Source organism: Polyodon spathula, chromosome 33, assembly GCF_017654505.1.
Source record: "Polyodon spathula isolate WHYD16114869_AA chromosome 33, ASM1765450v1, whole genome shotgun sequence".
In the NCBI taxonomy this organism is placed as follows: Eukaryota; Metazoa; Chordata; class Actinopteri; order Acipenseriformes; family Polyodontidae; genus Polyodon; species Polyodon spathula.
Window position 1 is genome coordinate 1,712,237 of NC_054566.1, and position 23,536 is coordinate 1,735,772.

Here is a 23,536-nt window from a genome sequence, read left to right on the forward strand (position 1 = left end):
GAACTGTGGGTGACTACTAACACATAGATAGTGGTCTGAACAAGAAGACACACAACGTGGTTGATTTGATAATCCTGTATCAGATGGGATAAGCCACAGCTGGATTTAGAACTGATTAACATTACTAAACAAAAGAAAAATAGTGAAGTGAGGAACAATATAGTTTGTGTGCATTAAGACCAGCCACTGTTAAACATTAAAATAGGGTCAGCTGAACTTAACTGCTTACAGGACTTTGTTATATTAATACACGGTGGGAGGATCATGTTTAGTAATTTTGCACTGCAACAAATCATTTTTGCTTCGGTCAGAGCGTGCTCTTGTTTTGTCCAGTAGGTGTCACTAGTTGTAATTCTGTTGCGGTCTACACTTTAAGGGAATAATAATATTACACTGAAAGAAATAGCCACGTGAATATGAGGTAGAACACAGGCTCTACTAGTAATGAGCATGTGCTGTGGGCTTCCTGATTTCTTATTGATTGCCTGAATGTTCATGGTTGCAAAATATTTTTATTGTAGGTTATTATTATAAAGGATATGCGATAAACCAAAATAAGTATTTGTATTGTTTTAGTAGCTCGAATAAAAGCAAGTATGTTTAGTTTTTACTGTGTAGTTGAATATTGGATTATACAATTCTGTCGTAATGAAGAACCCAAATAAAGAAATTCTTTGTTTCAGAGTCATCCGTTTCTTTGAGAGCACATTTTTTTTGAGATTTTATAACTCAAAGCACGAGTCAGTACACATCTATAAAGTGAACAGACCTTAAAGTTTGTCATACCAATATCTTGCATTTATTACTATGCATTACAAAAACCTTGATATATACACACACACACACACACACACAGTACCAGTCAAAAGTTTGAGTACATTTGCTGGAAACTAGGTTTTCTTCATAATTGACAATGATTTACGTTGTATATGTTTCTGTAAATACTTGAAAATGAAAACAAATGTTACAATAAAACAATTCATAAGGAGTATCAAAGCAATGTTCAAGAAAATTGAAAATTGTCTCTAAATCTTGGATTTCTCAAAATAGCCACCCTTTGCCTTAATAACAGCCTCACAAACACGAGGCATTCGGTTAACAAGTTTCAGCAGGAAATTACCAGACCTCTTCCCAGGTCTTCTGCAGCAGTTCCCAGAGATGTAGGGCACTTGTGGGTAGCTTTACTTTGACTCTTCTGTCCAGTTCGTCCCATACAAGTTCTATGGGATTGAGGTCTGGAGACTGGGCAGGCCAGGTCATTAGATTGAGTTGTCCTTCACTTTCCTTCTTTGCCAGATAGTTCTTGCACAACTTTGAGGTGTGTTTTGGGTCATTATCTTGCTGAAGAATGAAAGACTGCCCAACTAGCTGTAATCCTGATGGAATGGCATGCCTCTGAAGTATGCTATGTTAGCCATGCTGGTTTACCTTGCCATGGACTTGGTAAAGATCACCAACTCTGTCACCAGCAAAGCAACCACAGACCATGTCACTGCCTCCACCATGCTTGGCAGTGGGAACCACACATGCAGAACTCAGGCGTTCACCCTCTCTGCGTCTTACAAATACTCGACGGTTGGACCCAAATATTTCAAATTTTGACTCCATAAGACCGACTTCTGCTCCTCAAATGTCCAGTTTCTGTGTTTTTTGGCCCAGGCAAGTCTCGTCCTCTTATTCTGTGCTCTTAACAATGGTTTCTTTGCAGCAATTCTTCCAGTTATGCCAGCTTCACACAATCTCCTCTGAACAGTTGATGTTGAAACATCTGTACTTCTAGTAGCATTTAGCTGAGCTTGTATTTCAGGGGCAGTTAATCGTCGGTTTCTCAGACTTGTGACTCGAGTGAACTTGTTCTCTGATTCTGAGGCCACCTTTGGCCTGCCTGACCTTGTTCGGTCCTCATGAGTGTCAGTTTCTTCAAATCATTTGATGGTCTTGGCCTCAGCAGTTACAGACACTTGCAAAGTTCTTGTGATTTGTCTTAAAGATTGACTTTCATTTCTTAAAGCAATTACAGACTATTTTTCTTTGCTTAATTGAGAATATTTTGACATTTTCTGCTCCCTTACATCTAGGAATGACAAATTGTGCTATGCTACCTATATTTATAGTAATCATGGACCCTCACCTGTTAACAATAATTGGTGACAAAAGGTTAATTAGGTAACATGCTAGTTAACTCACAGAACATCTAACAAAGACACTTTTATACTTAGCCCAGTGTTCTAACACCGTGTTATACACATTTCAGACTTTTAACTGACATGAGCTTCAGACTGAAATCCCCTTGCTTTGGGTGACCACTTCGTTGAAATTGACAAGATTTACATTTTCATTTAAAAATTAAATTTGTGAATGCAATTCACTTATGATTATCAGCTTATATAAGTACATGCATCATATAATGAAATATTAAGTGTTTAGAGACAAGTTTATATAGTTAAAAGCATAGATAATCATGAAAAACTTGGTTTCAAGTAGGTGTACTCAATCTTTTGACTGGTACTGTGTATATCTATATCTCTCCGTCTCTCTCTCTCTCTCTCTCTCTCTCTCTCTCTCTCTCTCTCTCTCTCTCTCTATATATATATATATATATATGTTTGATAAATAGAGAGGTTTTTTATTTCCAGTAATGTGAAATTTGTGATTAGAAGTATGCAGCAGGTATCTTTATAGAACGGTTTTATTAGCAATAAGGAAGAAGCAACTTGAACTGGAGGGTTCATTTAAGATCCTTAAAATATTCCAAAGACACTGATTAATCCAGGACCACCAGCCCTGTTCTCAGGACTTTGAAGGACTGTTTAGGAATGCTTTTGTAAGTACTGTTTTACACATTACTTAAATGCTGTGAAAATTGAGAATAACATCCTACAACAGCTGAGATCCTTTCAGTAACCATAACGAAGGAACAGATTACATCATCACATCCCCTATTATACCTTCAGTCGTGTTCGCTACAATAGCTAGTTCAATCACGTCTCCTCCAATCCATGACTGACACATTGTGTACCACATTATGGCGATGACATTGAGCATTGTGACCCTGCCCCCTTCCTGGGTGGCTGGCTTCTGACTGACCCAGGAATGAACTGCCAGACCATCCAGTATGGGGCACACTGTTCCTATTATACAGTGCTCTCTCATGGTGGGTGTATGCGTGCAGGGGTGCAGGGGTTGCATGGTGGTGTGTGCGTGCAGGGGTTGCATGGTGGATGTATGCATGCAGGGGTGCATGGTGGGTGCATGCGTGCAGGGGTTGCATGGTGGGTGTATGCGTGCAGGGGTTGCATGGTGGGTGCATGCGTGCAGGGGTGCATGGTGGTGTGTGAGTGTAGAGGTTGCATGGTGGTGTGTGCGTGTAGGGTGTGTGCGTGCAGGGGTTGCGTGTGGATGTGTGTGGAGGGGAATTGGAGTGTAGGTTTGGCTCAAAAGACGGGGAGAAGCGAGGGCATATAAGGGGGTGCAGGGAAAAGACTGGGGTGTTGGGTAAAAGAAAAACTACTACAATCATTTATTTTCACTTTCGAAGCCCAGTCCCCTTTCCCTCGCTTTATGAGTTTATTTATGTACTTTATACTTTATGTGATTATTTAATTATTGTCTACTCATGGTTGCACTCTCATTTCTGTCCCAAAAAGGACCCGAAATGCTACAATATATCGATGGACATTACATAAGAAAATGAGATGTCTTTTTTTGGAATACCAAGTTCCTTCTCACAAATGTATTTTCAACAATCATCACCTCCATATAGTTTTAAGAAGACAACATATTCTAATAAAACCCATTCTGGCAATTCCCACGTCAAGCACCTCAAAATAAAACAGAACGACGCTGGAAGAGTTAAACTCTCGTCTTCTAGTGATTGACTGTTGTCGGGGCTAATCGCAACACTGCCCTTCCCTATCCGTCTGCAGTCGCCAATGAGCGTGCAAGCTACGGCCCCGATGCTCTGGAGGCGTCATCGGCCACATACACCGACCCCGAGAGGCAGGTGAAGGAAGTTGCAGCTGGGAAAAAAAAAAACACCACTCAGATTTAAACTAAGATGTATATCAAATTCTAAATTAGTTAGAGAGAAATGAACGGCGACTGCCAAATATGATTTCATTTTCGGCAAGGAGGAGGTAAATCTGTTCACAGTAACTATCACTGTAAGTAGCTGTCAAACCTGAACAGCTTGTTCCGCGGTGTGCTCAGATTATGTTGGTGGGAACGAGATACGTTTCTTTATTATCTGTTTTTGTTTTTAAGTTAGTTTATGTACTTACAGTTTTATTGGTTAGTTGTTTCCTTGTGTTTGCAGAGTGCTCCTGTACGATGGCTGCAAGGGTGCATTCATAACTGTAGCTAGTGCAGTTGTAACTTGTAGAATTTAAGGAAAAAGGTTGCACCTCGCACAGAAAAATGTTTTTATTTGTTGTTTTGTTTTGAGGGAATAACGTCTGGTAGAGGAACATTGTATGAGTGAATATAGTATATGTTTGAATAATATTTTAATTTGTTTTCATTTTTGGATACCCTATTGGTAACATTATTAGTGCCGATTTTTTAAATCCAGGCTTTTAAACGTTTAACAAAACAGCAGGTTTAAATTATGTTTATGTAGCGTAATTAGATTCAGTGTTGTTTTAATCGAGGGCTGTAGGTTGATTCATACGACGTGTTTAATAAGGCCTGCGATGCTTATGTTGAAGCCGGTCAGCTGTTTTTAGGCCTCTTTGAAATACAAGACCCGCCCCCAGAGTTGTATGGTGGTTCTAGGTAGTGGTTCGAGGTTTGAGAGCTTTGATTGGTTAGACTCTGCAGTCTTTAACAGGTGGGTCATTGCCTGTGAACAGGTAACCCTAAACCATTGTGTCAGTGGGTGTAATCATACTGTTACTGAGCTGGCAAGGTTGTAAGTAAGTCAGCTATAGTATTTTACCTGTCCATGAAATATAACACGCTGCACAGCAGGTTATCATCTGGAAGTGTACCATATAGTCTGTTGAATGATCATACATAATAAAAGCAGGGCTTGAAACTAACACTACCCTCACCAATATGTGTATTATTTAAATGAGTAGGTGCCAAGAGTGTGAATGTTAAATACATTGCCCCTCCCTTATAGCTCCATTAACAACTGCTGTTAGTAAACCTACTGACTCAGTTATTCATGCTTTGAGTGTGATCAGTGTCGCTTTAGATGCATGGTCAGTTCATTAATGTAATAAAAACGGGGAAGCTTGAATCCTCGCACTGGATGCAGGTCGGGTGTGAGTGACTAGCACTTGAAGTGCACATCGGGGTATTTTGGATGAAGACCCTGTTGAGTGATGAATAGATGTTCATAGAAACAATATTATGTGTTTTAGACAGACTTTACTGAACATTTTAAAGTGATTTTATTTATTTTATGTATTTTATTTTTATTGCCCCATATAAGCTGACATATTTACTGGTCCCTCTTTGATTCTGCTGTGGATATTTTGGTTCTTCATTTTTATTTTAAATCTGGATATGCAACTATTTATAATAAGTGCTGCATCATGAGGTGATCAGGTACCAGGAAGCAGCAGCAGCAGCTTTTATTGGTATAAATACAGTAAAATAGAAACAAAAAAGAAGCCTTGGGTACACCTCAGCTGCAAATAAACAGTGCCTTGTTGATTATTTCTGTGACCTGTACTCTACCCCATTGACCTGTACTCTATCACACTGTTTATACAACAACCAACCAGACACTGCTGTCCCACTGCTTATACAACAACCAGACGCTGCTGTCCCATTGTTTACAACAACCAGACACTGCTGTCCCATTGTTTTCTATGGTCAGCTGTTCTGTTATTACTCAATAACGGAAACGATGACACAAATTAACGACACCTGTTACTGGTAACACGACGCTTCACAGGGATGCTGAACAGTGGTATATGAATAACCAGTTTGAAAATGTGTAGTAGTGAGAATGGCATTGTTCCAGTGTTTGTGATTGAGCAGCGTCCTGGCCAGGTGGAATCGGTGCTGTCCACGGTGGCATTACACCCTATTGACAGTGTCATTGTGCTCTTGTATCTTCCTGCCTTTGCTTTGGACTACCTCACACTGGGGCCAATGTCTGAGAAACATTTGCTAAAATATTAAATCTGCCAATGAAGTCGACCTCATTGTGTTGTATCATTCCTAAGTAATATTCTCCAGGTGGAATACACATGTGAAACACAATATAATTATGCTTATACTTTTTTCAGGAACACATTCAATAAATGTGTATATTTTTTCAGAATAAAATACACATGACATACCAAATGATACATAACATTAAGTCAAATACATTTTTTTGAGCCCTCAAAAAATAAATAACAGAATAACAGTCAAAGCCCCTTAATATCACTCCCACCCTGTGCTTATTATCAGGACATTGTACATGTCCTGGCAAGAATATAATGTAGTAGCTTAACTCTGGGTTTATACAATCATTACTTAACATCACATTTGAAAATCAAAGTAGAACATTATATTGCATTGTTATTGTAATCAAGTTATATGTTCTAAATTCCACAGTAAAGAAAGCATATTTATTGTATTGCACATCTCAAGTGTTTTCGTACTTTTTTATTAAAAGGGTTTGGCTGTATGAATACAGGACAAACATAAAGATAATAGCATGGGTTATTCATACAGTAAGAAGTACGATTTTTCCAAACCTGATTGTTAATTTTATTTTCTGTAGTCCTCAGGTAATCCAGTGAACTGACTGACAGGCTTCAGGCGTTGATAAGCAGAGGTGACACTGCTGCTGGACTCTCTTGAACTGGCTCAGTTTAACACTCGGGATGTTTGCGAAGCTGAAGAAGAAGATAGCAGAAGAGGCAGCGACCGTTCCCCGCTCCGGGGCAGGAGGGCGCATTCCCAGATCTGTCAGCAAGGAGTCCATCACTTCAGTGGGAGCCGACTCTGGAGATGACTTTGTATGTATTAACACTTGCATTGCATTGGTCACTGCTGTAGCACACGCGCAAATGTGTGCTGGGAGGGAGCGAAGTTAAATATGCCGTGTAAATGACACCTGAGAATGGGTTTCAGACAGAATGCAATCACACTTTCTTTTAACTGCAACTTTTTTCACAGAAAAATAGTAAATCAGTTTTACTATTAGCACATTTCTCTGTTGTGATTGAGGTACACAGATGATTTAACAGGTATCAATTGAATTCTTAAAGGAGAGTATAAAAGTCAGAAAATCAGAAGCCCTAATTATAGATTTTTTGAAACCTATTAGGATTATACAATAGACAATACTCTTCAAACAATGTCATTGACTTCTTTTGAGTGGTAATGTTTATCTATCTATCTATCTATCTATCTATCTATATATATATAAAGTAATCTAAAATAAATATGATGGCGAGTGTGGAGGGGAGAAGTACAAACTGGCCATTGTGCCAAATAACACATCCTGATTTTTTAATTTATTTGTTAATTTTTTTTTTTTTTTTTTTTTTTTTACAATAATCGCAGTGATTCCCCAAATACAGCTGTGTTTTTTCTGCACAGATCTATATGGTGCTGATGTGATGAATGACTATAAAGATAGGCTTCAGAGATAGAAGTTGTTGTTATGCCTTTTTGTTTTGGTGAATCTGGATAACTTCTTAAGCCAGAAACTCAAATATATATCCCCCTCTTTACTTCAATGAAACTGAAAAAGACAATGCAACCTCACAGTAGCAGGGTGTGACTGAATTCACTGGCTTTTCAACAGTGACATTGTGTATTGTACTAGAGGTGTCCCTAGAGGTGGTGTTGGTCCTTGATCACAAAACTTGCCTGTGATTATTTAAATAAGTGCACTGTAGGTATTCAGAAAACCTTTCTCAACTGCTGGCTCTCTAACTTTAGAGAATGTTCATCTCATCAAAGAAAAACAACAAACTAATGCAAATTGATTTCTGATAAAACCAATCCCTTTCTTTGCCTAGGCCTCTGATGGGAGCAGTTCCAGAGATGATCTGTCATCCCAGCTCCTCAGAAGAAATTATCAAATCAGGAAACTGGAGGCGAAATTGTCAGGTATTTTATAGATACATATAATTGTATAGTGTATCTCTGTCTACACATATTACAGGCAAGCTGCCTTTGAACTGAATTGATAGTGAGCGCAAGCAAATGATCAGGTAAGAGGCATATAAGATATGTATTTGCACTGATAACATACGAAGAGTAATTGAAACTGGTTTCACTGTTAACATCTCACGGTGTAAGGTAAAAGATTTAATATGGTAAACTCTGACACAGTAAACATAAAAAGACCTATAAAATCTATTTCTGTTGAAGTGTGCTTTACTGAAAAGTATTACATTTGTATTAGTTCTACTTTAAGACATGCTGTGAATATCTGGTGCCATCCTTTGACTGGGTACGGTTATGAAAACATGCTTTAAGATGTAGGAGATCTAAATAGTTCTGCAAAGTCAATGTATTTATTCCTGGTAAAAGTCAATTTCCCAGTTTCTGATTAACTCATTCTTTTGTGTTACTGTGCTTTCTGGAAAATGAAAAGGAATGTGCTAGAAAAGCATGATAGCCTGCAAACATTTCAGTTTTCAGAAATCTGCTCTTGGTTTCTAAAGAAATTGACATGTTTGTGCACATAGTGTCCAGTATTTTATTATGATTATTATTATTATTATTATTATTAGATTTCTAAGGCCATGGCTGGGAAGCCTGTTCTCTTCATAGTTGTGCATACTAAAATGTTCTCCTGATCACTTGTTTTATCACCAAACTCCTCAATAATGTGATACAAGTCAATATTTTATTACTATAACATCTCAAAAAGCTTGGCAACTGTCTGTGATATTTGAAGACAGGACTCCTGAAGCAGCCTTCGTCGATAAAACAAACAAATACAGGTACAATATAGTCAGTGGCGAAGGGACTACATAATTGAGTCTAAGTCACCCCCCCCCCCCCCCCCCCTTTTTTTTTAAGCTGCTATTGGTCTCTCGGCCAATAAAGTTTTCTCGGCTTTTTCCAGAGAAAAAACGACTGGAGACCTGTGCTTGACGTCTTTTTAATGATGTCGGACAGGGTCCGACATAGGACCGCAAAGTGTTAAACCTGTTTTACTTTTAAACAGCGTATGTAAAATAAACAGAGCATGTGAAAATAAATTGAACCTGATGCGCCTGACAGGCGCTATAAATAGACCGCTAAGGGTTAACACACAAATGTCTTTTCCAAACTGCTAATCTGATGAAGCAAAACTTGGCATTCATGATCCAAGTATGGTTTTCTTGCAACAGTAAAAAACATTGCTCTAGTTGCATATATTACACATAAAATGAATACTCTTAAAACTTCAGTGTGATGGTCTATGGGAATTAATGTATGCTCTGTTAAAAACAAAATATACCTTGATATTGACCTTGACCTTTGACCTCTCCTTAAGGTCAAATGCAAAACTGGTTTATACTCTTTACAGAGTGTAGGTAGTCATGGTTACTATGGAACACTGATAGGAACCCGCTATTCAAAAATTACCTTGATCGTGACCTTTGACCTCACCTTAAGGTTAAATGTGTTTTACTATTAATGTCAAGTTTGTTTAAAAAAAAACAAAAAAAAAACACCTTTGGAAAGTGATGTCTAAAACTGACTTGATGGCAACATATCAAAATGCTTAAATGTCACAGTAACTCACTGGAAGCCGTAAAGTTGCTTGCAACCTGTATTATTATTATTATTATTATTATTATTATTATTTGTTAGCAACCTAGATGATGATAGTTTCTCACTGGGTCTGGATTACTCAAATGACCCCCCACACTTGTCCTTATACACAGGAGAGAAGGTTCATGTTGTAAGGGGGGCTTGATTAGGGTGGTATTTAATAATTTAGCACCAATAGGCGCTCTGGTGCTAAACTTTCATCCGTGCTCAGTTTGGGAAAAGAAGTGTCCGAGTTTACACAACGCCACTTTCATTGGAATAATCGAAATGTCCCATAGACCTGCTGTACTGCCTAGTGTTTGTTCCTGTTTATTGATTCCATTTATATAGCGCTTTTTATACAAAAGTATCACAATGAACTGTACAGTACATAGCAGAAAGAGATCAAACCACAATACATTTGCGTAGTATGTCACACGTACAACTGCCACGTAAGAACCATTTAAATAACAGAATAATACAAAAGCAGCAATTTTAAAGTTACGTTAAAACCCACGAAGATAAGGAAGCCGTTTTATAAGTGTGTTTTTAGTCTTGACTTGAAACTGTAATGATCCCAGCTTCCCTGACAAACGAAGGCAGAGTATTCCATAATTTTGGAGCTCTACAAGAAAAAGTCCTATCTAGTTTAAGTTTTGATGAGAGGTTGCAAGGGTCGAGCTCCTGTAATCCCACATTTCCTTTTTGTTGGTTCTGTGAGCCCACTAGCATGATCCCTGTTTTATCAACATTAGACAATGCTTGATGTCTGTAAGGCAAGTAGCCAATAACACCTCCATGCCATATTTTCTGTAATTGGTCCCAGATTGACCCCATGTGTTTTAACCCATTGCCATGTTAAGGGATGGCACTCACCCTGGCATGCCCTTAACTGTGATGGTTTTCTCATGTAAGAAAATCATTGTCATTTTCCACTCATGTTTATCCTTTGTTGTCCCTTTTTTTTTCTCTCCCTTTTCTTTTTCCTACTTCTGGTCTACTTCCAAGATTATGCTGAACAGCTCCGAATTTTGCAGAAGACGAAAGAGAAGCTTGAGATTGCATTAGAAAAACATCAGGATTGTACGTACTGCCCCTGCTTAATCTATTCTGAAGAGATTTTACTTCACACAGCATGAAAGGAGCTCTAAGGGAGATACTTTTTTTTTTTTTTTTTTCTTTTTTAACAGGAGTTTGATTGCACAAACATTTGGCTCCTGATAATTTACATAATATATGTAATTAAGGACTAGTAAGAGTGTCTTAACTGTACATTTAGGCTACAGTGTTGTCTGCCCCCCCCCCCCTTAACTGAGTCTCGTACAGTTTGCCCACAGCTATTATATACCGACCATTGGGGTCCGCAGTTATCTGAGAACCCACAAAAGGAACTGTTTTATGTGTCAAAATCCCAGCCAGTGTAGCTCTGCTATGAAAATTTGAATGAAACACCTTCCCCACCAGGTTAGGTTGAGGGTGACTTGTGTCTGGCAATTCCCAGGCAGGCTACAAGCTGTCCCGTCATTTATCTCGCTGATGCATGTAGTGTATTCACTATTAACCATTGAGACCCCAGAGCCAGGGAAGTACAAGAAGCTTGAACCTGTACTTATACAGCAGCTGTGCTTATCTTTACACATTCAATTTAAATATTATGTGCAACTCTTATTTATTTCATTGCGTAAAACACCCATGTGCATCTTATCTGGAGTGCTGATTGCACCCTTGTAAAATACTACTCAATCTGATTCACTGTACCTTTACCACACTGCAAGTGAATAAACTTGTTCAACTCTATACTGAGAAGTGGTCCTTCAACATGTACCTGCATGGACCTCTCAGAACTACATTTCCCATCATCTACATTTACCAGTGAGCAGGAGGATGATAGGAAGTGTAGTTCTGAGAGGCCATGCGGGTACATGGGAAGCCATCTTGAGGCAGGCAATGCAATTTAAAAGTTTAAAAAAGTGCCAATAAAAAAATAAAAAAATAAATAAATAAAATTTTTAAGCGATACACAAACCTTATGTAAACAGTTGTAGCAACACATGAGAACATGTAAAACAATAAAAGGTCCTTATGTATCCTTTACCTTTGATTCGTTGTGAATGAGCATCTCTCCAGCAGCCCTCCTCTTCCATGTTGGTCTGATATATTGGAGCCCCCTCAATGCTACTAGCAGTGGCCCTTTCAAAGGGTTTTTAAAACTCTGTATTAGGGATGTAATTCTTTTAAAGTTTTTAGCAGTTTACCTAAACTTTTACCCATTGTCAATAGAGAGAGTTTTATACAGTAGACTATGTACAGGGTATTTATTCAAAGCCTATCCCTGTACACATGCATTTTATATACATGTAGTTCATCCATGTAATGTTGCAGTGGAGGGCTTCTTATGATGGCTTTTTTTTTGATCCGGTACAAGGATTTTCAGTTTAAAGTTTTTAAAGGTGTTGAATCCTAAGGTCTAAATGTTTATGATGTTACTCTGTATCATCTATGGTACAGCATGTGGTAAGTACTTACTAGATCTTTTTTTTAATTATTATTATTATTTAAAAGAGAACGTAATAAGTGAGGGGAGGGCTGCTCCATAGAGTATAACCATCAGAGACATGTGAAGAAACATATTAGAAATGAAAAGATCACCGGCACAACAAGGGAAAGGGCACTAGAGAAATGAATTTGGTGACCTCAGGGACTACACCGTCTAATGTGTATATGTTTGATAAGCACAACCATTGACATACCCTAAGTGTTCTTGTTTTGAATAACCAGCTTCAATGAGGAAACTGCAAGAACAGAATGAAGCATACCAGGCCAGCCGAGCAAAGATGTCTGAGGGAATGGAACGGGCGTTAGAAGCAAAGGATCAGGTAATAACTGCAAGCTTGGAATGAGATGGGCTCTGCGGATTGAAATCTCTCACACTCATTGGAGCAGTGGTGTAAACCCAGGTATCTGTTAAAACATACCCTTAATTACATAATGAAAGCAGATGACCCTCGATTCAGTTACTAATCCATTCATCATTTAATGCAGAGATGTGTAACCTGAGACTCATGGGCTGCATGCAGCCCCCAAAATGTCAGCCTGCAGCCTCTGTATATAAACTGTCCCTACAGGGATGGTTAATTTAATGCAAGGAAGCAAAGGTTGTGTACTTGGAGAAAGATTGTATAAACAGGTCAAACTGCATCTAGATAACTAAACATAAAATGGGCCGCCTTATTATCGAAAAATCGCAAATGTATTATCAAATGGTGACCAAACGTGTTTGAGTACTGTTGTGTTAATAAATGGTTAAAATGAACAGTTGCATTCAAAAAATGTAGAATAGCGAAAAACTAAAATAGACCTGAAATAACAAAATGCCCTGAAAACATAACACAATTTAAATGAAGCAATAAGCTCATTAATTAAGCTAAAAAGGAAGTAAAAAGGTTACTTTTTTTTTTAACTCTTAATAGCCCTGCATTATCTTTCCCCAGCCAAATCGTAGAGTGCATAAATAAGCACGGTCACCTACCATCATAAAAAACACTAATGAGAAAGAAAATGTAGAACATAAAAAAGCGCAACCAGATATAGTCAACGAAAGACAACACATTATTCAAATTCTTTGTCATATTATGTGTTTAAGGTAAGTTTATTTTTCTGTTAAAAGTGCTCCCGGCTATAATGTTCTGCCACCTGGCTGTACAGAATTCCTGGGGAGAACCTAGCGTTTCTAATGTTGGGTAGGTAGGGAAGATATTTTTCTAATAAAGTACAAATAGTTTACTCCTGGTATGAAGATACTGTTAACATAATAGGTTGTTTCTTTGCTTGTATGAAATATCCAACTAATATTGTTCAGGTAACAATATAAAAAGAAGGCCATTGAGATTTCCACCTCCAGATTCCCTGAGGACATTAGGTGGTAATACTGGGATGTTTATTGCAATATTGCTGTATTACTGCCCATGGTAACCCTGAATCATATTTACAGTGTTATGAGGAAATACTACTAGTATATCCTGCTATGTCTGGAAGCAGTAGAAGTTTACAAAAAGGTTTGTTATAGGTCTGGTGGCAATTGTCTGTTTTCCAAATGCTGATAACATGACAAGAAAAAGAGCTGATATTTTCAGAATGTTCTTTGAGGTAACAACCATCTTAATATAGAATCTATTCTTAAAGTAGGAGGCACTACACCTTTAAGACCCTTTGTGCTGCTCACACTAAGTATTACTATAGCAGATAGTGTCACGGCCCAAGCTGTTACTGACAGGAAGGAGCCTCGGACCTAAAGGCCACGTTTAGTAATCCTATAGGGGGACAAAACAACAATAAACAAACGAATAACCCCCTTGGTGGCCCCTGGGCTGTGAGGAGGTGCCCGTTTAACCCCCTTTCCACCCCCTAAGCCAGAGTGACTTTCCCCTTGTTGAGGCTCCTATGCAGAGGGTGGTCCCAATGCTGGCAGCAGCGCTGGGCCGTCTGGCAGTGGCAAAGCTGGCAGAGGTACAGGACACAGCACAGGACATCCTGGCAGCGATGGCGCAGGGATCTTCGACAGTGACAGCGACAGTGACAGGGCAGCACAGCGTAGGGTGGCCAAACTCTCTACAGATGAGCCACCAGCCTGGGTCCTCCAGGTCTCCAAACCATCACCCCAGGTGGCTCGGGAGGCAGAGGAGCCCGTCTCTGGCTTTCGGGTAGGCAGCTGATCTTGGGCTTTAAGGCGGAGCCACTCGTCAGGAATCTCCACATCATCCCTTGCGTACACCATCATAAAGCAGGAGTCATCTTTGTGGGGCCCAAAGTCCAGGCAAGCCCCGCAAATGGCAGCCTCTTCAGCTTGCAGACGCCTCTGCTCCAAAGAGTCTCCGGGGGTGCAACTTCCAACCTGCCCCCCACCCAGGATCACGCATGCGCCCAACAGCCAGTTCAGATCTCCCCTGTCACAGGCACAAAACAACAGTAAACAAACAAATATGGCACAAGGGCCAAAGTAGAGAGTCAAACACAAAACTTACAAGAGCCAGGCTGAGCTGTGCCTTCTGTAGCTTTCCTTCTCCAAACACCTCTCTCAAACAAAGCATTTATCCTTGCTTTTATAAACGTGGCCACTCCCCAATTAGCATCAATGACCTAACTAAGGAAATGGCCACACCTGTTATTGCTGCAGGGACAGATTATTAGCAATCCCATCCCTGCCAGCCTTACATTCTCACACCCACACTATTTACAGCAGCAGGGTTTCTGCCCTGCCACGAGTATGTTGAGCCACTGTACGGTTTTACACTGTATTGTGTATTTTGCATTTTGACACTTGTTGTCATACTTTCTCCATATAACTTATTTTTTTTGCATATTTTCAGGAATGGAAAGAAAAGTTGTCAAGTCTTGAACAGGTACTGTCACAAGATTTAACATTGACTTCCCATTTACATCACTGATTTCAATTAGCTTATTTTTTCATGGCAGTGATAATACTTGACAAACTGAGATGCCAACTTCATCCATGGCCAAAATCAAACAGTACCCTTTGTCTATTATGGCTGCCATATTAAGATCATGCAACTGTTGGTTATTGGATGATTACGATCAAATAATACATTGTCATTTGGTGCACAAATCAATTATATGGTCCTCTGGGTCAAATTTGATTGTGGGTATCATTAAAGAAAAAAAATAGCCTTTTATGACAGTAATTTTATAAAACACTGTCGGAGCCTTATAGAGTACCGTGACATTGACCCTTATTTAATATGGTTCCCATAGAGGTGTCATGAGACATTTCCCCTTTGATACCTGCCTTTTGTTTGCATAGTTTTAACTGTGTTCTATGATGAAGTTGATTTTCTTTGCTTCAATCAAAACCTTTTTAGGAGAAGAGTGCCCTCACATTAAAGCTGGACGAAATGATGGAGCAGAGTTTGAATCTGTTCCAGAAAAGAGACGAGATTGACGAGCTGGAGGGCTTCCAACAGCAGGAGCTGTCTAAGGTTAAACATATGGTAATTCACTTTATTCAGTTACACAGGGTACGTTGTCCAGGTAATCTATTCCATCCTAACAAATACAGAGATGGGCCACATAATAAAATTCACCTATAATCAAACACCAATATGTGCAGTAATATATCATACCTTTATATATAGACCCAAGACATCTTTTCATCTAACTGCTTTCTTGGTTTCTGAAATAGGATTTTTTGTTTTTATATATTCAGTTTTATCATGTTTGTATTTATACCATAATGTCTGGTTTCACAGACCCAGATTAGCACTAATCTTGGTTTACCTTCCCTAAATTAACATTGGGTAGTCCAGGACTAGTGCTAATCAGGGACTGTGAAACCAGCCATGTATGTGTATGTTATGTGGGGACATCCTAAAATGCTTACTGTGGCCTTAAGTTCAATCCAATATCAGGCTTAACTCTTCCCAATACTATCATAAAACAAGTCATGGTTTTCATTTAACATAATAAAGTTAAGCCTTAAATATAACCTGCTTAATGTGAACTGCTCGTGATACACTCAACACTTGCATATATGACCTGTAACAGGGCCAGGAGCACTGTACATGAAAAGGGGGCAAAGCCCTGCTTGTATGTGTGTTTTCTTTCTTTTTATTATTATTATGATGATGATGATTATTATGTTGAAATATGACGGCGAAAAGCCGTAGTTGTTATTGTTTGGCAAGGACGAGCAAGGTGCCATCTGCCATGATGAATTGTTTTATGAAATACCTTGTGTGAATGCGTGACTGTCAGCAATAATCATACTACCTGTGCAGATTATAACCGAGGGGTAATGAGAGAATTAATAGCCAGTTAACCCCTCGGCTGTGATATAAAAGACCTGCAGCTTTGGCGGCAAGGGGTGGGTGTTCGAGAGGAGGACCGAGAGCGAGTAAGAGGAAACCTGAAGAGAAACTAAAAGAATAGGGACAGTCACAGCAATTTGTCTAGTCTGACCTATTCGTTTTGTGTTTTTTTTTATTTAAAACTTTTATTTTGCTCTGCGAGCGGTGTGTTTTTGTTTCAAACTTTTATTTAATTTTTGTTTGAAAATGAGCGGCACCGCAGCGCCTTTGCACTGCAGTGTTTTACTTGTTTGATTTTCTCCTGCGTTCTGGTCTGACGTCGCCACCCAGCCAACCCTGTCACATGACCCTATAACATTTTGACTTCAGTTTTTTTCATTATCATCATATGAATGCACCATCCATTCTCCCCTCTATCGTGACAAGCTTCCTAGTCCCTGCTGAAGAGAGGCATCCCCATAATGATGCTGCCACCACCATGCTTGACAGTTGGGATGATGTTGACTGGGTGATGTGCAGTGTTGGGCTTGCGCCAGACATAACGCTTGGAATTTAGACCGAAAAGTTCACAAAACATTTTTCCACTTGTCTGCAGTATCATCTACATGCTTTTTCGCAAACTCCATATGTGCTTTAAGATGAGGCTTTTTGAGTAATGGCTTCTTTCTTGCCACTCATTCATACAGGCCAGCTTTGTGTAGAGACCGGCTTATTGTTGATGTGTGAACACTGACTCCCATCTCAGACACAGAACTTTGCAGATCTCTCAAGGTCATTGTTGGCTTCAGAGTGACATCCCAAAACAGTTTTCTGCTTGCCTGACTGCTCAGTTTGGGAGGACGACCTGATCTGGGTAGTATGATGCATCTTCCACTTCTTAATGATTCACTTCACTGAGAGATAATCGGCACCATTTCTTGTACCCTTCTGCTGTGTGCCTCTTTACCACTTTATCCCTGACTTTGTTTTGAAAGCTCCTTGGTCTTCATGGTTGCTTTGTAGGATCACTTTGTGAGTTGCAGCTTGGAAGTCTTTATATACCTGAGGGAAATTATCTACACGTTAAACCACTTTTTGAGTACACTTAGGCTGAAATCGTTTCACTAATTTTGTGACCTTTCTAACAAATCATTTGCACCTGAGCTGATTGTTCTCTAAATCTTATTTATATTCTGTGTGCATTTTTTAACTGTATTAATGTGAAGCAGTTTGTGTAGATTCTACATGTAAAGTCTAATTTGAAATCGTCATGGAGTACCTTCAGGACTGATGGATAAACAAGTACATTATAACATTGAAGAGGAGAGCTTTGTATCAGAAAACTGGTGCTGGAGTCAAAAATCGCTTGAGACTGATAAGTGCGTTAATTTGTTACATATTTATGTAATAGGGATTGATTTTATTCTTAATACAAGGGCGGTAAAACGTGACTGACGTGTATCTGGGTAATGGATATCCGAGTGCTGACTGTCATAACTGCAGTGATTTTATACTGAAACTACCTAAGTTGCCAAAAACAGTAGTTAATAGATTACATTTGTTGATGTTTATCACAGCCTACCAAATATGTAAAAGGGACAAACATACACTGTATTTGTTGTTGACAAGCAATTTTATCAACACTCATGTAGAGGTTTTCCCAACAACTTATCCTTTTACCTTTTAGAAACCAAATAAGTAATTTATGAAGTGTGTTTCATTTAGTTCCTGTATCACAGTAACTCCTGTTTAGTGACCCATTATGTTGCTGAGTTATGCCATTATTTAGTTACTGTGTGTTTATGCCATTAGCGTGATTTTTTTAATCAACTGTTATCATTAAGGTCATTTTTAATAAATAGCAAAAACAGTACACTTTTGTAGTGAATAGTCTTTAATGATTTTGGGCTAATAGATTGCATTCAGTTTTTCTTAACTCCTAAATACTGGGGTGGAATTGCAACTAATAAAATTAGACTTGCATTCTGCTAGTATTAACCACTGAAAGCGAGATGTGAGATCTAGTAATAATGCTACAGTGTATTCATAACCAAAACGTGCTGCATTGGTTTTGTAACATTAACTGCAAGTCATGTTTTGTTTCTGTAGTTGATAAGCAAGGAAGACCTTTTGATGCAAAGGGAAAAGGCACTGGAGAAGCATGTTTTAGATCTGAAGCAGACCAGAGAGGAGCTACGGCAGACAAGTGAGAAACTGGCAAGCATGGAAGAAAGCAAACAGTGCTTTGAGACTCGGAACAGAGAGCTTCAGACAGAAAGGTACATCCTGGGGGGAATACATGGGTTTGTATTGAATACGTTTGTATTTATCCATTTCATATAGTGGTTGGCCTTGGCATATTGTGTCCGGTGGTCAGCTCGCTCTTAGAGAACACTTTGCTTGATTCCGAGTGGTGTTGTCTGTATGACTGCTGTATGTCTTTTTAAACTGCAAGAGCTGTCCAGGCTTGATGACGAAATCAGCACAGGTTTTGGCACTGAGCACAGTCTGGCTGCAGTCTCAAAATGATGCTGCAAACATGGAGACTGAATTGCTCTCTCAGACCCGAAGAGCATAGTTCCTCCAGGACAGGCTGGAAGCATGTTTGTAAATAAATGATGAGGAAGAGAGGACTTCATTTTTTTTTTTTAACTTAAAACACAGTCCCATTCACTTTTGAGCAATACTAAACATTTAGGTGAATGTACAACCAACTAAAATATTCAAATGGAAATTTTTAAATGTTTGTTGTTATCAGATTAAGTAGTGCCAAATGTGAAGAATACCTCTAATTAAATATATTGTGTCGTACTTCTTTGTGAAGATGGTAATTAACATTTTTCTACACATGGGAGCGTCTAAGATTTTTCACTTTCACTTGAACTTTGCCAGGTCACAGCTCGAAGGGGAAATAAAAAAAAAAAAACACAAAAATTAATACATTTGCATTTGTGAACTCAGCAGGCCCGAAAACCCCTGGGTGAATTTTTCTAGCAAAATCTGGGACAGTCGAGCAACTGCTCTGGTTGAGTTGGTATAGAATGACCCATTTATCATACTGCCGTGACAGAGAGTATGTGACTGACATACTTGTTTTTGTTTCATATTTGTCCTGAAGAGAGGAATTGCTTGCTACACACTTGGAAGCAGAGAAAAAGATAACCGAACTGGAAAAGAGAGGCCAGGAGCTACAGACTGTCGTTCAGCAAGTTTCAGAAGATTTTCAGAAGGTAATATCAATTCAGTAACTACCCCTCAATAAATGATATCCGGCAGGTTCTTAGTCTAAGCAGTTCATGGCTTGGATACCAGGTGATGCGGTTAATGCACTACACTCTGCCATGGCTTGGATACCAGGTGATGCAGTTAATGCACTACACTCTGCCATGGCTTGCTTATACAAATGTCTAGTATAGCATTGCATGGTAACACTTTCCGTTTGTTTGTTTTAGGCTCAAAGTGCAGCTGCAATGCTCGAGAAGACTTTAAGCTCCCTACAGTCAGAGCACGAGTCTCTAAAATTACAGCACAAACAGCACAAACAAAAGGTAACCTTCTATCCGGACTTGAACAATGTAAATTTCTTATTGACCTTGAATTGAAGCTATGGAGATTTCTAATTAATTTTTATTTTATTTTTTTTTTAAATAGCCACAAAAAGTACATTTTGAAATGCTTCGAGTTTGATACGCGGGGGGCACCTTTGCTTGCGGTAGTTCAACAAATCACACATCAGAGCTTTACATAAATCTAGAGAAATGCTTATCCATTGTGTTGTAAGGAGATTCTTCAGTTGAAGTTATTGATAGAACCACAGACTTCTGTTTTCACTTACAGATGGCTAATGTAGTGGAAGAGAAAGATAAACAGATCGCACATCTACAAGTCAAAGTTTCTTCACTAGAGAAAAGGATTGATGGCAATCTTTCAGAGGATGAGCACTTGCAAGAGCTTCTTAAAGAGGTACTGAACTCTTCTACCTAACTCATTGAAACCTTGACACAATAAGAGCCTTTTATATTCATCCTGATAGCAAACCGATTACTAGATTTTCTTCCCCTTGCTGTAGAAAGTGGTATGATGAAAATATGACAAGATCTTTAAGTACATAAATACGTACAAGTTCTGATGAGATAGAATATATCACACAGACAAGTAAATAAATAAATATTCATGTGGTAGTTAAGCTCTGAAACAAAAACACATTGGAAATGTGAAAAAAAATGCCAGGTTATCAAAATTCTCCAGCCATTTAAAGTGGAGATATCAAAAACACAAGCCAAGTTTCAAGAAACCAGTGGGGCAACCTTGCCCAGCGCAAAGCAATTAGGCACAACTGTAAAACCGTTGGGGGCCAAGGTTGCCCCAATTGTTTCTTCTATCAAGCTAAATTACAACTAACTTGGTTTGTGTTTTTGATGCAAGGTTGATCCAATTTTATTGTGCTTGAAAAACCCAAGCCAAGTTAGCAGAAACAACTGGGGCAACCTTTACCACCACCACTTATACATATAATTTACAGAGAAGAGTAATTAACATTTTAAATGGGTCAAGTGACCCGCATGGCGGCTCTAATGTTAATAGGTTTCAAACTTACCTGTGCAAATGGTAGTAAAAAAGCATTGAAATGCCCAAGTCTTAATTGCTAGTTACTGATTTTTTTACATTGGTACAAAAGTATAAAAGCGTAGCAGTGGTAAAAAATATTCTACTAATTTGTACTTGGTTACAAACATACATATACATATGAATGCTAAAGTAAATTACATGAACATATTAATTGTAGAAATATTCAGATTTTTGCCTCCTGATCTTGTGATTTTGATCAACTTAGTCTAATACAGTCCAACCTTAAAGCATTACATCTGTTCATAAAAGGCCATGTACATATCTTTTGCATTTGTTGGCAGTAGTTTGACTTCAATAAGTGTGTCAAACATGCTTCCACTTTGTAGTGCCAGAAACTGAGAGGACACACACGTAGTGTCCTGAAGCGACATCTCCTCCTTTGTGTATAATAATGGAAGATAATTTTGAATTGCAGTTGTCCGCATTAATTGTACTATCGTACACACCAGTAAACTTCACATCTTGTCGCTTTGTAATTTCCCTGTGTGGTTCGGTTTGCCAAAGCATAAGCTGGACTGCAAGCATTCTTCCTGCTGACCTGAAGGACTTTGCGTTTTAAGTAGTGTAGACTTTCGGCAGTGGTCACATCTGCCACCATCAATGGGTGCCCATTTGTGCTCCATATTAATTAGTTGTTCCAGACAAGTGGAATGTGTACCATCAGGTGCACGCAGAGAGTAAACATGCCCCAACTCTTGATTATATGTGCGGTACCAACATTCTGTACATAGCATGTCATGCCTTGTGGTAACTGAAAACAGATCACGTATTTCTGGGCAAGTTTTACACAATATGGTAAGAAACATCTTGATGCTCAACTCCAAAGACGTGACAAATGTCCACTGAGAGATGTAGTGAATGGCAGCTGATCATAGTTGATAACAAAAGTCTTGAGGGCTTGTTGTTCAGTCTGTTTTAATGACTCTTTCAGAAGTTGGCAGTGAAGAAGGCATTGTAACATGGTGTTTGCACAGCAGGAGGTGAGATGAGTGTTGCTCAAGCCTCTCATTGGATGTGTGACTGCAAGTGTTCCCTCAGAATGTGGTAACTTTTCCTGAACATTGGTGATGGCTTGATGTATAAAATACACACGATCCTTCAACATGGATCCCTTGTGTGAGTTGGTCTCCTTCAAGCTTATCAACTCAGGGCAGTAAAGACTTCTTAGCCTGCTGTATTCTGCAGGTGGAAGTGCTTTAATGCAGGTGAGGTCAAAGTTTATAAGGTGAAAAGTAGGAAGTAACTCTAGAAAGTGCCACAAAACTTTGGCCACAGGAGAAAGTGGAGTTACCAAGGTCCATCATCACTGTTTTGAGTGTCATGCCCTGGCATTTAAGAATGGTGAGTGTGTGAGCACCGATGACTGGAAACTGCTCTCTAACAATGTAGGCCCTGAGTGTTCAAAGGTATGTGTGTGTCCATTGTTAAAATGGATGGTTATGTTTTTCACCATCATGGGTTTTTCTAGATAACAGGAAACCGCTTGAAGTTTCCCTATTGTCCCATTGATGAGACCAGTGGCAATGTCGATATTCCTCCGAAGCATCAGTTTGCAGCCTATTTTCACTCGTGTGCTAGTTTGAAAACCAGCTGTACGACTGCAGTCAGCCTTAAAAGCTTTCAATTTTCAGTACATTTTCCAGGAGGGAAGGAAAGCAGTCTGCAGTATCCATTGCCACAAGATGAATGTCCTCCCTAGGCATATTATCAAGCATAGCTGTCTGTGTCTGGTTACATATGTCTGCTGTAGGAATGCTGTAGGAAGGCTGAACTTCTGTCTTTTGTCATCTAAATCTTTCATGTGTTGGATAATTTCTTTTTTGCAGCTGTAAATAGCTCCTCTCTTGATTTGGTATCAGTTGTTTACTCAGCAAAATGTGATCAGTTTTGTTGGTCGCTCTGGCACGGTTAAGCAGATTGGCATAAACCTGTTCCTGCTTCTGGAGCATATTAATTGTGAGTTCATCCTTCGTGAACAATTTCTACAGGTCCACAGATCCCATAGAGCCAGTCAATTTGTGTAATTCCTCTTGAGTAAATAGCAGAAAAGACGCTTTCTCAAGATGTTGATTTTTCCAAACCAGCCATTATCTTTGTTGGCATAGGCGAAGATGGATGTATAACTAAGTGACATTGGAAACCATACACACCTCATCAATAATAATGGATAAGGGTGTCTGCTAAGCAAATAAATAATAATAATAAAAAGAATAAATAATATACCGTATTACTTCAATTTGGCGCTGCCCTCGAATTAAAGACGCCCTCGTATTGACGCCATAGTCATATATCAGCTATTTATAATAGAGGCTGCCCTTGAATAAACGCCGCTATCAATAAAGAAACATTTAAGGTATTTTTTTCTTCCCCTACTGAAAAAAACACACACAGTAAACAGACAT

The 23,536-nt window shown here is 39.0% G+C and overlaps 1 protein-coding gene across 2 annotated transcripts in view; it reads left to right on the top strand.

Annotated features, from left to right (window-relative positions):
- Nucleotides 1–3,978: 3,978 nt before the first annotated feature.
- The window catches only part of LOC121303564 (golgin subfamily A member 1-like), a 33,787-nt gene continuing 14,229 nt past the window's right edge, over nt 3,979–23,536 (top strand). Inside the window, exons 1-11 of one of the 2 annotated variants that reach the window (XM_041234352.1) lie at nt 3,979–4,163; nt 6,725–6,962; nt 7,974–8,064; nt 10,714–10,788; nt 12,484–12,581; nt 15,072–15,104; nt 15,582–15,710; nt 18,615–18,784; nt 19,624–19,735; nt 19,958–20,053; nt 20,343–20,468. In XM_041234352.1, the coding sequence (XP_041090286.1) occupies nt 6,828–6,962; nt 7,974–8,064; nt 10,714–10,788; nt 12,484–12,581; nt 15,072–15,104; nt 15,582–15,710; nt 18,615–18,784; nt 19,624–19,735; nt 19,958–20,053; nt 20,343–20,468 (1,065 nt within the window). In that variant the 5' untranslated portion in view covers nt 3,979–4,163; nt 6,725–6,827. The remainder of the gene's footprint in view (nt 4,164–6,724; nt 6,963–7,973; nt 8,065–10,713; nt 10,789–12,483; nt 12,582–15,071; nt 15,105–15,581; nt 15,711–18,614; nt 18,785–19,623; nt 19,736–19,957; nt 20,054–20,342; nt 20,469–23,536) is intronic. The other variant, XM_041234353.1, reaches the window with a different exon arrangement.